This window comes from Sprattus sprattus, assembly GCF_963457725.1.
Source record: "Sprattus sprattus genome assembly, chromosome: 2".
NCBI lineage: Eukaryota > Metazoa > Chordata > Actinopteri > Clupeiformes > Clupeidae > Sprattus > Sprattus sprattus.
In genome coordinates, this window is record NC_137921.1 from 22767987 (window position 1) to 22781948 (window position 13962).

Sequence of the window (13962 nt, forward strand, 5' to 3'; positions counted from 1 at the left end):
ATTGTTTTTTTGGAGTCATTCCTACATCCCTGTATTTTGCTGTGCAAAAAGTGTCAATTTGGCAAAATTCTATTTGCATTGATTTACAGAATACCAGATATCAGGTGGTTACTTTATGTATAATGCATGCAACAGCAAGTATGTATGTTCTCGTGCAGTAACCCTCACAGACTAAAGTTCATACAGTTTGTTTACTTCTCTGGGGCAAAGAATGTGTCAGAGCTGGTCCTCAAACCTAGAATTGGCTTTTATTATCGGTTTACATGATGCTCAGAGGCTTATGCAGGCTGATGGGACACCACAGTGCTTAGGTGCAAAAAACGCCATCCCTTTTGACAGGTCAGGGCCAGCTGATGCCACATCATTGTCAGTGAGAATGTCTCAACTTAAGACTCTTATGCCACCACAATACAACAAAAAACTGTGATATTTGTTTTTTGATGAGAATAATGAAAGTTCCTTTTCATTCACTGTCTTAGAATGAACTCTGATACCATACAGTTAGGTATTACGAATCTATATCACTTACAAAGTCAAAGATGAGTATTAGCAAAATGCAGGTTAAGCCCCTAACAACCTTCTCTGATGCAGAAAATATTAACATTGTCAAAACATGATTTTCAAATTGAAGCCCATTACCCCTATATTGTTAAACATTTTCATAGAAGCAGTAACTGTGACCAGTAGAAGATGGTATGACATTCCATTTTGAAAGATTATATTTATTAATCCGGTTTCTTGCATAAGTAAAACTGAGAACGATAAAACACCTATTTAGAACATAGCTACTCATCAACTGATCTGGTCAAATTTGTTTTGGTCAAGATTGTAGGTCCTGGCTTTCCACCTCGTAGCCCTGCCAGATAGACCTTATGTCTAGGGACATTGGTTTCGCCATCTTTTTTGGTCTGGCAGCCTGCATCTTTTGGCTGGTATGTCTGAGTCACATTGTTCCTCCTCATGTGGCTCAGGTTGGTCTGCACTGAGTGAGTAACTTTGCTGCGTAGGTTAGCCTGAAAAAACAACACGATTCATGTAATTTACACAAATGAGAAAAAATTATGTATTTCTTCTGTAGTGTAGAATCTCCACATTCAATATTGATTTCTAAAATAGAAATGGAATTTTTAAATGTATAGATATCTACTGTGATATTGTTGTTGACATTTGCCCAATATATTTCTTCAACCCACAACGGCTGATTGAAGCAACCAGATTTGACAACAAATGCCAGTCTCTCTGGAAGTACACTGACAGATCTACTGACCAGCTGCATGGCTTTCCATCGGAGCCTCCACTCATTCCACTCGTAGGACTTGACGATGTTTGTCTCCACCAAGTGGGTATCCGTCTGAGTGCTGCTGTCACATTTCGAAATGGGTTTCACCAGTAGTCTCTCGCCCGGCTGCATCTGCAGGGATAGTGGGGACAATCAAGCACTCGTGATCTTTAAAAGTTGTTTATGTGTTTTTTTTAAGTTTTATAGAGCTGTCATGGTGAGGTACCAGATTGTTTTAGGGCTAGGCTAACATCTTTTAAACACTGATGCACGTTAGAGGATAAGTGCGGCATAAAATGTACTAGTTTGACCTGCTGCACTGAACAGTGACCAGATTTGTTGCATTGGACTGTTTTGCACTGCAGTTTGTAAAATCTACAGGTCAATGTATGTGCATGATGTGTGTCTACATCATTTTTTAAATAATTTGCAGTGCACAGGGTAATTAATAGAAAAGAAAGGCATTGAGTCCCACCTGTGAATATGGGGTGACACATGCAAACTGCTGATGCAGCTCCAGGAGCTGGATTAGCTCTGGACACTTTTTGGCTTTTTCTGTGATGGCCTCAATGTACTCATCTGGTCTGAATGCAAAGCTACACGCTGCCTCCTTGGAGGAGAAGGCATAGTATTTCTCCTTGTGTTTTAACACCCCAATCTGGGGATTCCCTAAAGGAAGGAGGAAAAAGACTCTTAGAAACGGAATTTTAAGCGGAACATAACCTGGGTGGTCACGGTGTCTTTTACATTATACCTGGAACTAGCAGTCCATCTTTCTTCACGAGTGTGTAACCACAAATTCCTTTGTACTGCAAGGGTAGTTGGTCAAAGTTGGCTGTAGTCTCGTGTTGGAACCAGTCCTGTGATTTGTACTTGGACGGGTTGATCCTTTCTTCTGTGGGAAGTGGAGAGAACAATGCAGAGATTGTAAAGAACAAATAGAGAAAAGGGGAAGCCAAAATGAATGCACTTCAGATGTTACAGAGATAATAAGTGCTTGTTCTGTTTTCACATGATCCAACGTTTCTCTAGTAGATCTCTAGTGCTCAAAAAGCCCACACTCAAGTTCAAATTCTGCCAGTTTTTTTGTCAAGTAGCAGTTAATGAAACATGATAATGGGATCCACAGGCAGAGAGCTGCTCAAAACCCCCCAGTATCAAAGTCCTGCAGTTCTCAAATAACTGTTATGTCCAGAAGCCCCACTGAACTGTACTGAACACAGCCCACCTGCACTCTCCTTCAGTCTGTCATCGTCACTCTTGATGTCCACGCCGTCCAGCATGGCCTCAAGTTGACCCTCCAGCAACAGGTGGGACTGGGCAGTAAGGAAGGGCCTCAGGCTGACTACAGTGTTGTCGAGGATGCTGAGCAGGACCATCTCGTCCTGAAAGCCGGCCCAGAGCTTCGACAGGGCTGTGAAATGAGGCTGGCAGAGGCAGATGAAGGTGAGCAGGCACTACTGCTGTAACACAGCTGCAAAGCTTTAATGTCACATCATGGGTGCTGATCCAAGGTAATTTGGATGTCTTATATCATTGTGCAAGAGTCATAGATATGGACAAAGGCCATCTGACCCTGAATCGGAAAAAGAAACCACTGAGCCATATGACAGCCTTGCTACTTGCTACGATCAAGAAAAGTAAATTAATTATTTTTACGTTAAGTCTAAGAATTGTAAAAATGGACATGCATTAACTGAAACCATGTAATTCGGCTGGAGAAAATGTGTATTGGTTTCATCTAAACTAACTAGTTGAGTGTCTGGAGAGGACTGTTATGAGCTCTACTGGTTGGTGAGGAGGTGTAAAAGATGCAACACAACCCCCAGTGGAGACACTCACAAAAACCTGTGCAGTGGGCACAGCAGTCTTTGCATGCACTGTGGCTTCTAGGAGCATGAGCCGGGCCATGAGGTCAGACTGCAGGCTCTCCACTTGTTTGGCACACAATATGGCATCAGCCTGGTGGGAACACATCATATACATGATACCTATCCCTCCCAAAAAATGTTCAGAACTCAACTTTAGGTGCACAAATGATATAAACTATACGACTTAATACATGGAGATGTTAATGTTAATGGAAATGTTAAAATTGCTTAAATCAGCCTTTTTAATAAGTCATAAGTACACAGTAAACACAGAGGGCAAAATGGTTAATATATGTGAACATTTCTGAGCGTTTGTGACAAACTCTTAAAACCACCTTACAGTAAGAAATCAAACACGTCATCAGAACTTGCTAAGACCCATATTTATGATCATGACACTCTGGCACTACTTACCAGTATGACTTTGAGGAAAGCCTCATGTTGCCGCACATTGTACAGGGCCTGTTGCAGAAATTCTGTTTTGATGGGGGACTGCACTGTCCCATCCTTGGGGTCAACAAACTTTTCCAGCAGGGCTGTGTACTGCCAGGCCAAGCTCTGGGATTCCTTTAGCTCCCTCTCAATGTCGTTGATGGTAGCAGGTATGGCCTCGTTTAAAATGGAAGGCACTGCACTCATAAAAATGAGGTGAATCGATTTGGTAAATACAAAAGAGTACTGGGTAAATAACAAAAATCCTTTTTATGTTTGTCTTTTTCTGAAAAAAAAAAACCCCATCATAAAGTTCTTCCTATACAAATAAACATACTGTTTCAAAATCTCCAAAATACAGGGATGTAGGAGTGACTCCAAAGGACAGTCAACAGGAGAAACAATGTGGACTGAAGAGTCTATTTGACTGATTAGAATGCAACATTTCATAGGTCTTACCGTCCTCAATGCCCTCGCCTCCTTTCCTACAGTCCTTGTTGAAGAGGCGGATGCCTGTTACTATCATGGTGAGCTCGCTTAGTTGCTGCTCCTTGTCAGCTTTAGTGAGGGACATGAAGGTCGCCAGCTCCGACTGTGGGAAGACACTCTGCAATGCAGCTGCAACAGACTCAAATGAATATGTTGTTCAATTCATGCGGTTGGCAGTTGCATAATCTGGCTGCCTGCCTGCTGAAGTTTGTGGAAATAATTGGCCAAAACACCACGCATAAAGATTCTGTAGGAGCTCACCCGTAGCCTCCCGCACTGTGTTGATGTCAGTTGGTGAGCCCAGGCCAGAGCGCAGCAGAACATAGCTTACTATTCTCCGGTAAAGGCCTTCTAGGTCGTCCCGAGTCCTTAACCGACTGTCAGTGATCTCGCGGCCAACAGAGGCGAGTCGTGACAGAAGGACTCTGTGGTGCTCCTCCAGGAACTCACCTGAAGCCATCACGACAATAAATACACAAGATACGCGGGCGCACACACACACTATAGGCTACTGTAAACTGCACCTGGTCAGGGTACATACTTACGTCGAGATGTGTAATTCATGTCAAAGTAGACTTGCATTTTTATGGTGTCAAGAGCTGGACTTCCCTGGTCCATGAGCTTGACTACGCATAGCTACAGGGGAGACGTTACAAGCCATTTTTAATTGAGTTTTTATTGTATTTGTATTAATTAAACTGCACCGCTGATGTTCAGCTGTATTAGCCTACCTCAATAAGTCTTTGAACATCTTGCTTGGTTAGAGTACGGTCAACATTGAAATGATTCAGTGGATCTAAAACAGTGGCCTTGACCTTCGAAAAGGGGAAAGCCACTTATCGTCTGAAAAAGTAAATATCACAATTTTTGTATTCAACCTTATAAAACATAATAATTGTATCACTTACCATAAAAGCAACTAAGGTTTCAGACACTGCCTGTCCTTTGCTTGCACATTCCTGCGCAATGTCTCGAATAATACGTCTTATAACACTTTCTGCTTGAGCACGAGCCATGGTCTGTTATCCACAGGCCTTACACACTCTCCTTCCTATTTGACAAGAAAGACGGGATTATCTAACATTATCTAATTATGACCCATAACATCCGCCTTTCAGCTAGCAAAGTACGTCTCCATGTTTACAAATATCGAAGTTGCCATAGTAACCTCAAACACAACACACGCGCAAATAAGATCGAAAAAAGCCGACTGTCCACCAGGGGGAGATAATACCCCACAATATACCTGTGGCTCTGATAACTTGTAGTAGTAGCCTATAAACACTGCATCTAAGTATGTACAATACAGCCACCTGAATTTACAATCAGGCAACAAGACAGTGTATTAAAGTTGTCCATTCAGTGTTTGCACATTTCTGGTGTCCTTAGTCAGTCTTGTCGCTGTAGGAACAAAAAAAGGGGCTCAGACCAAGCCATAAACAATCCCAGCCAATCAACAAAGTGCCTCAGCAGCACGATAGGGAGGGGTGTAAATGAGTTGGCTGTTGAGCTCAGTAACCTTCCATGAGACCAAAACTGAATTGTGGACTGGATTTTTAATGGTTGTAGAGGTAAGCTTATACAGTAGATGAGTTTCACAGCCTGAGAGTGAATTCAATTACAACACTAGCCAAATATACTCCTTCATATTTCAGAGAAAACACTTAGTTGGCACATTCATGTTAGTTTACAGTACAAAATTATAGAAAATGCAATTTACTTCATATTTTTTTTGTGATACTTAAGAAAAATGTTAACTGCACAGTGTTATTCCTCCATGTTAACTTGTAGCTGCCAGGCATTCTCCATTTGAAAGAGCTCATCCTCAGGCTCACAGCTCTCCTGCGATGGCTGTCTCACCACTAGGCTGGAGAAAATGTCTCTGGGTATGGACACATCTACCTCCTCATCCTCTGCCTCACACCTGACCAGCATTGGGTTCAAATCGGGGATATGCAGAATGCCAGTGCTTGGATTCCAGTCTATCAGCGTCTGACCGTGCTCGTCTGTGTCGCTCTGACATGGGTTGGTTCCATTGACGGGGGTCACGGGGGGCTGTGGGAGGATGGGAGAATCAAAGCCTGTTCCCCTCGATTCTTCTGGAGGCTGGTGGACAACAAATCCGTAGTCTGGAGGCATCTCATCTTCAACCTCCTGGACCTCATCTTTACTAACAGATCCTAAAGACTGCCATGATTGTGAGTTATAAACTGGTGACGTGCGGGAAGGAGGTTGCTGGGATGCATAGGAGGGCTGCTGGGGCTCCAATGCTTCCCTGGGTTGATGTGGGGCTGTATATGGAGAAGGCTGGACAGCGGGGACCTCTTTGTGCTTGATGAGTGTTATATCGGGGATAAGGGGCTTCTCCAGTTCAAGCTGGAGACTAGGTCTGGCGATGTTGATGTCGAAATCAATAATTGCCCATTCAGGCTCCGTAGGAAACATCACCTGGAGGTTGAAGGAAATACACTTGTGCTCAAACGTATGGACATTATGACATTAGTTATGACACAATAGACTTGAAACTGGTTGTGAATATTCATTCATTTATATATATATATTTTTTTTACACGTGTTTACAAGCTTGTGAATCTAATTTCACTGTGAGTTGGCTTGGAAAGTCCCAAACCTTTTAGCAGAGGTAAACATGGCCACACTTCCCCAAAATGTTCACAGTTGTAACAGAATAGTTTGTAAACAATTAAGTATTTGTTCCTCGTGTTATCTTTGATAAATCAATATTTGTATATACAGCTGCCTCTGAGACTATTTGACTACATACATAGCAAGTCTCATTTAATCCTATCAGTCAGTTTGAAATAACATCAAGGCAGCCTTTGGCTTGAGACAACAACCAGCTGCACTTTTGATGTGCTTTTTATTCTCATTATATAGGAGATTAGCTGAATTAGCTGCAGTATTTTAAGACTGCCATGTTGTGCTGGTAGTTCAAGTGAGCGCTCTGTGTACAGTAACAGTGTCTTACCGTGCTCTGTGGTTGTTTCTGCTTGTTACCACATATGTAATGGTACACAAGACAGCTGACTAATATCAGGCCAAACAAAGATACCGCGGAGGGCAGAAGACCACCTAGAATCACCAGCAGCATGCGCTCCTTAAAGGGATCTAGCATCACATCACATAAGAAGGGAGAGACAGTTATACTTCATATTATGTATCTGTATGTAAGCATATATATATATAAGCATAAGCACTGCATATAAGCACAATCATGACATCAAGTCACTCCTGCACAAACTTACAGTCCACATCTACAGTATATCCCTTTGTGTATTCACTAAAGTCACAGAATTCATAACTAATACTTTATACTATATTTCATATAAATAGCAAAACAGAAGAGTTAAAAAGCTGTCTAAGACATTGAATTGAATTGTATGGATACAAAGCTTGCATGCAGAAAACCTGAGAGTAAGTGATCGTATTACTTCCTGGATTTTTTTTTTGTTTAATGTTCTTTTCAACACTCACCTGTTCGTGTTGTCAAGCAGTGCCATTCACTTGCATGGGATTTTACAGGAATGTGTTGTGAGTAGGTCCCTGCAGAGATGCAGTACTTGGTATCATATTCCAGCGAACCAAGTCTGTAGGACTGGTTCTGCGTTATAATCTGCCTCTGGAAAAAATGCAGTTGTACACAAAGTGTGAGTTACTGGAAAGTACTGTATAACGTTTCTGTATGAGATTACTTACACCTTACACTTTTGTACAGGACCTATTTGTTTTGTAACTTTCATCTTAGTTACATGGACTTTGTTTTAGTTAACTGGCAGGTATGCAGGTATAAAGAACTGCACATCAACAGATTTTATGGCTGCTTATGTGCTCAGAGCAACAGCCATAAATGCTGGATCTCCAATGCGACTTTTTGCTGACATTACCTATGTGCTTTATTCATATCAGTCAGGTCCATCATTTTCCTGAAGGCTAGCAGTTTCCTGAAGGTACGGTGACAGTTGAAAGTGGGAAAAGGAGACAGTAGGTCTCTGTGTACTTCTTCAAATAATGCCACACCTACCACTTGTCTATTTGTGTTGTCATAGACAGAGATGTTGTACAATATCCCAATAATTATATTCCTCAGAGGACGCTCTTTCTTCATGTGTTTGTTCTTCCATCGCATGGGACCCTTCAGTTTAATATCGAGGATATTTCCATTGACATGCACTGCCAACTGTGGTGGACCCAATGCCGCTGTGCAAACAAACAAACAAAAAAGAAATTACTTACATCAAAAATCTTTAACTCAGCCTACAGCTTGAGTGTCAAAGTTTGTGTTTCATTAGTTAGACTCAGCACAAGCCTACTTACTCTCTGTCCGAGGATCGAACCTTAGGGTGGTCGTCCAGTTAGAGGGGACTTCGGAGTCTCTTACGGCTCTCACTCTGGCGTAGTAAGCATCTTCCACTTTATGGGTCTGGTCTGACAAGTCGCAGGAGCTCTGGAGGATCCGAGTGCAGTGTTTAACCGCCCTCCACGCAACCTGGCCGCCTATGGTCTTGTCTTCATCACCATAGCTGAGGAGGGATGGTTATCATTTCATCATAGGGACTACTGTGTTGACTTACAATGATCTGTGCTGCTCATCTTTACTTAGAAGATTAACTTTAGTGAGTCTTTTTATCTACTTTAATACACGGTAGAGAAAACCAAACCGGTAGAACTAATAGAACAAGATTAAAAAAAACAATGTTTTCCACACCACAACTGCAATTAAAGGAAGTCTCTACAACTCCCACACATTCTGAATGAAATATTGTTGCAAGTTGACAAGCAAAGTGCGTGGTTTGTGTGGTGGTGTCAGGTCTGGGGAGGGTGAAGGAAGGTGTTTGGGGAGGGTCCCCTGCTTCCTCACATTGCGTACTCCACTGAGTAGTGGGTTCCCTCCTCTCCAGGTTTCCACACCACAACATTGCATAGGTTTGTGGAGTTGAAATGAATACCTTCTGGTGGAGCTATGGTGGTGGAGCCTGAGAGAGAGAAAGAGTGCCATACATTAGGACTTTTTTATATCTAGAATATGAACCACGTCAGATTGTCAAGCAAACACTGATATAAACTGTGCTCTGTTGCTGTTGAAAGATGGCAACATTTCTAAAGTTGTTTCTATTATTATGGTGCTACTATGGTATGACTGGCTGATGATGGCAGAAGATGTCAACTTCAAGTTCAACACTGTATTGTCGTGACTGCTATGAAACCAGACATGGTGCTATATTCTGACTGCAAGTACATTGTTTACTTTACTGAGTTAACGATTCCCTTTGAAGATGCGATTGAGGAAGCCTTTGAAAGGTAGAAGCTTAAATATGTGGAGCTGGTCGTGGTAGTGAAGGAATGAGGTTGTCAAGCACTCACAAGACCAGTGGAGATAGGTGTTATAGACTTGGTAGCTAAATCAACATCAACATTTCTGTTGGATTTTGGTTTAGGAGGACGATCACTCAAAGGAACTTTTAAAGGAGTTTTCTGAGGCTGCTGAAAAAGTGAGCCACTGGTTATGGCTGAGGCATTCAATGACTACTTGGGGACGTGAATTAATCTGTAGTATGCGGCAAGGCCTGTTGTCCAAAGATGTTTGGGTGCCTAAGGTGACCATGGGTTTGTATCCCATTTTATCCCCTAATTCAGGTTCGTAATCCGGGGGAGCTCACGTTTTTGGGTATGAGTATTTGCATGTGTTACTGAGAGTTTCAATAGCATAAGGAATGTAACATCCTGTTTGTAACTTTGTGTATACAAAGCCTTAACCTGGGTTATTTTGCAAGCTATATTGCTTCCAAACTTGGGACACAGACATAGCAACAGGAAGTGTTTTGACAGCAGTGAAGGTGCCTTAGAAGAAGAATTTTGAAAACCACTCAAACCCCTTGTAGCCTACCACATTAAATCTTGACTTCCTGTGCATCGTAGAGATGAGAGCAATAAATGTCAGTGTGGACTCATACACAGAAATGTCATATGTGTCAGAACAAAGTTTTGACTCGCAATTATGAAAACCTTGTTATTCATTTATAACATTGTATTTCAACCATCCTTACACATCTAGAAAGCAATTATTTTAGCTACGTTAAATAGATCGCATGGAAGCAAGTGCTAAATGATCATTTTCATACTTGAATTAAAATGTATTTGCAATGCTTTTAACGAATTCATTGTTATTGAACAGTGATCAAAGACTCCTGGTTAAAACTGTCAAGTAAACAGATTACACATTCTCCCTCACACAGACTAGTGCTTTCATTTCAATCGTTCAAAGTCATGCATTAATTATTAACAAACGGCTTCAGCGAATTCTACTATTCAGGTGGACAACCAACAGTGAATTACTTACACCACTGTAAAAACACCTCATTGCTTACTAGGTCCATCTCTCCGTTTATACCTTCAGAACCGACATAGTTTTTTTTTTGCTGTATCACTAACTGACACCCTAACGTGACGTCCAAGCTTGGGAAACAATCGTGAAGACCTCAGCAACTTACCTGTCGTATGTAGCGCCAGAAGAATGAACACGGGCAAATAAATGTTGAGCATTTTAAATAGCTCGTCTACATTGTGCCCTAACAGAATGTGTTCCCTAAAAGCTGCTTATTCACACAGGCTATAGCTCGAGTTCCTCCTAACATTCTCGTGGGCAGGGTTACCGGAGCATTGTTATTTGGTTTCTACAGGTGAGTGTCAATACATGTTGAAGGCTTGCCTGGCAGCGTTGCAAAATGGGCGGGGTATCCGTCCCTAAAGGCATTAAACATCTCTCACTTGGAAACTAGCGCTCACGTTTACCTGGAAAGCATTTAAGTGAGCTCTGATTCGCACGCAGTGGCAATAATGACAATTCAAAATCACAATAAAAAACATTTAATGCAGTCAAATAAAAATTCACCTAAGATAAAGGCGATCGAAATGCATTGGGTTTATACGATGAAAACAAAACCTCAAAACACTAAAACAACAACATTAACACATGTTTCTTTATTTGGAAATGAAATGAATAGACACCGCCTAAATCCCTAAAACAAATACACTTCCTGTTACCCTGGGCGGCACAATATTGAACTAATGCCAATAATTTAGAAATGGCCTGAATGCATTGCACAAAAAGTTTGTCGAACCAGTCTGTTCACATTCTGAAGACAGGGATGGATTACCGAATGGGCCTACCGGGCCCACGCCCAGGGGCCCATGAGCTCCGTGGGGCCCTAAGCCAGAGCCTCTGCATGAAGTCGCTGTTATGTAGGCCTATCTCTGATTTGTGGGTGTATTTTGTTCATTTGCTGTTGGTTTTAATTGAGTGTAGCTGCGCTGTGTAAGAATATGTGTATGTGCGCTGTAAATCCTCTTGAGGAACAGGTGAATTTAGCTATTGTGCTGTTTTATTTTTTCAACAGCACAAATTGGTAATAGGCTACAATTATTGTCATTACATTTAAGTATCAAGCTTTGGATATTTAATGGCACAGAATGTGAGCGCATCACCCTATAGAAACTATACAAAACAAGAGTACATAAAGCTTACTTACTTTACTTAGTTAAGTGTATTTTTATATTGCTCATAAGTTAAAATTCAATCTAGATCTCATAATCAAAATGGTAACATTGAGAGTCAGATTTTGACAGTCCAAACCTTTCAGTCAGTCATCCAGTAACATCATTTTCAGTTACCAGTAACATGACAGTATTGAAAGTATTGACCGTTAACTACATTTTTACATTTGATACTGAATTTAGTAGTCAGGATTTACGCATGATTTGAACCATGACAGATACATTGTAACATAGTATGTCTATGCATTGTAGTTATATGCCGGAACGGGCTTTTACCATACTTGTATGAGACCGTGCGTTTTTGAAGTAGAACACACTTCCGGTGTTTCAATAATTTCATTTCTTAGGAACCCTGCAGGATCCCCATCCTTTTAGTAGTTAGTTGGCCATTGCCAAGTAATTGAAATGCGGTTTACAGTATTATGAAATAAAACATACATTTTGCATTGGAATATGGCGATTTCAATGGAAAGTCAACTTCAAACCATTTTCGAGGATGTTGTGGTACGTCCCCCCGTTTCTAGCAAGTACCTGTTAGCTAGCTAGCAAGCTATTATTGTTGGATACTGTCAGGATGATGGGTACCTTGCTATCTTATCATAGTTTTGATAGTGGTAGATTTAAGTTTTCTGTCCACTGAATATTCATCTGTGTGTCATATCCGTGTATCACAATGCACTACTCGAAGAAGCATACAGGAACAGTTGCAAGCTATCGCTGCTGTTTCGTGCTCTAACAACTGTAGCCAACAGTCGAACTGTTTGTATAATGATTTGTGAGCAACTATTCCATCCGTGACCCCAATTATATTTTGAGCTGTTTTAAGTACACTAATGTTCGCATCTCTTAAGCACAGTAGATACAGCTGGTCTTCAAGCCATATTTTCTCTTTCCTTTTTTATTTTGTATGAAAATGTTTAATTACAGAAACTTGTGTTCTCTCCAGAAAACGGAGGTCATAGAGGAGGCGTTTGCTGGGTAAGGCCAGGGGAAACTATTTTCACACCTAACACACAAAGAGCATTTGTAAGCAACTTACTAATTCCCCTAAATCAAGTGCAGCACTAACGAAATTACTAAAAGTAGGACTAAATGATGCATGGTCTTACATATGTTCTGTTCTGTTCCTTTATATTTAGCTGACCAGTATTTGATGTAAGACAATGCATCATTTCTATAAAAAAAATGTATTGCATGCATTAAACTCTTGTATTAAACTTTCCCACAGGATGTTCATGGACACAGCTGAGTCGGAACGAATGAAGTTGATCAGCTGTTTAGGTGCTTTCAGACAGTATTGGAGCACTTTGCCACAGGTGAGAGCATTTGCCCTACACTATTGTCAGAATTGTAACAAATGCATGTTAAATTACTGCCTATGCAATTATAATAATAACAATAATAATAAAACACTTTGGGTGAGTATGTGAAAGTCTATGACTGTAAATGTCATGTAAGGAGTGGTGTTGTTTCTAAAGCAAGGGCAACTGCCGGTACACAGGCTGCTTTTTTAGTGGTGGCTGGTGGATGTAATACAAAAATGGATTCAGTTTCTGGCATTGTCATTTTGAGATTGCCACTACATCAGTTGTTGTGTTGTTGGTGATAATCCATGTTGTGTTGTTTGTTCTCATTGCCTACTGTACTCCAGGAATCCCACGAGCAGTGTGTTAAGTGGATTGTCCGGTTCATCCATGGACAGCACAGTCCTAAGCGCATCTCTTTCCTCTACGACTGCCTGGCCATGGCTGTGGAGACCAGCCTGTTGCCTCCGAGGTATGGTCTGGGCACTTAAGGTGCCAGATGAAGCCCTTACAGGTGCCTCGTTGGTTCTTTCAAAACCAACGATACTACGCTGAACCTTACCCAAGAATGTTTTGCCAGCAAAAGTAAAAGAGATTCTTCAGATTTGAGAAAGAGTTCCAGACTGGTTTCACTAACACTGTCCACCACACTTGAACTTGGCTGAAGTGTTTCCTTAACATAGAAAGATAGAAGAGGGCAGTGGTACTTTGATGATGCATTGGAGGTTTCAGTCTGTAGTGGCATGGCAGTGTGTGACCGTTGTTTATGCCTGACCAGCTCTTTTTTTTTTTAATCTGATGTGTCTCTGTCATGTGCAGAATGGTTTGTCAAGCGTTGGTCAACTCTGACAGCCTGGAGTGGGAGAGGACCCAGTTGTGGGCCTTGACCTTCCGTCTCTTCCGCAAAATCATCGGAGGAGTGGATTACAAGGTAAGAACTCTTGTCTATGCTTTACCCGCTCCCTTTTCTGCCTTCTTTCTGTCTTTTTCTCTCATGTTGGTAGTAAAGCATTTTGAC

At 41.4% G+C, this 13962-nt stretch overlaps 3 protein-coding genes across 3 annotated transcripts in view; 1 reads left to right on the top strand and 2 right to left on the bottom strand.

The window, feature by feature from the left end:
• Positions 1-785: 785 nt before the first annotated feature.
• Positions 786-5087, bottom strand: LOC308383205 (cilia- and flagella-associated protein 206-like; the record flags this gene model as incomplete). The annotated part of the gene is made up of 12 exons (XM_080860827.1): positions 786-1013; positions 1268-1411; positions 1755-1948; positions 2034-2174; positions 2508-2706; positions 3122-3241; positions 3565-3779; positions 4042-4200; positions 4333-4521; positions 4617-4707; positions 4803-4886; positions 4980-5087. 12 exons carry the CDS (start codon positions 5085-5087, stop codon positions 786-788), a joined length of 1872 nt encoding a protein of 623 aa, XP_080716953.1.
• A 751-nt stretch (positions 5088-5838) lies between these two features.
• il20ra (interleukin 20 receptor, alpha) lies at positions 5839-10629 on the bottom strand (the record flags this gene model as incomplete). Its single annotated transcript, XM_080860725.1, has 7 exons — positions 5839-6519; positions 7058-7197; positions 7564-7708; positions 8111-8286; positions 8404-8609; positions 8948-9062; positions 10578-10629. The coding sequence occupies 7 exons, from the start codon at positions 10627-10629 to the stop codon at positions 5839-5841; spliced, it is 1515 nt and encodes a 504-aa protein (XP_080716851.1).
• Positions 10630-11985: 1356 nt separating this feature from the next.
• med23 (mediator complex subunit 23) overlaps positions 11986-13962 on the top strand; it is a 43678-nt gene continuing 41701 nt past the window's right edge. Inside the window, exons 1-5 of the mRNA XM_080831905.1 lie at positions 11986-12144; positions 12587-12618; positions 12869-12956; positions 13292-13416; positions 13764-13875. Coding sequence (XP_080688031.1) covers positions 12094-12144; positions 12587-12618; positions 12869-12956; positions 13292-13416; positions 13764-13875 — 408 coding nt within the window. The 5' untranslated portion in view covers positions 11986-12093. The remainder of the gene's footprint in view (positions 12145-12586; positions 12619-12868; positions 12957-13291; positions 13417-13763; positions 13876-13962) is intronic.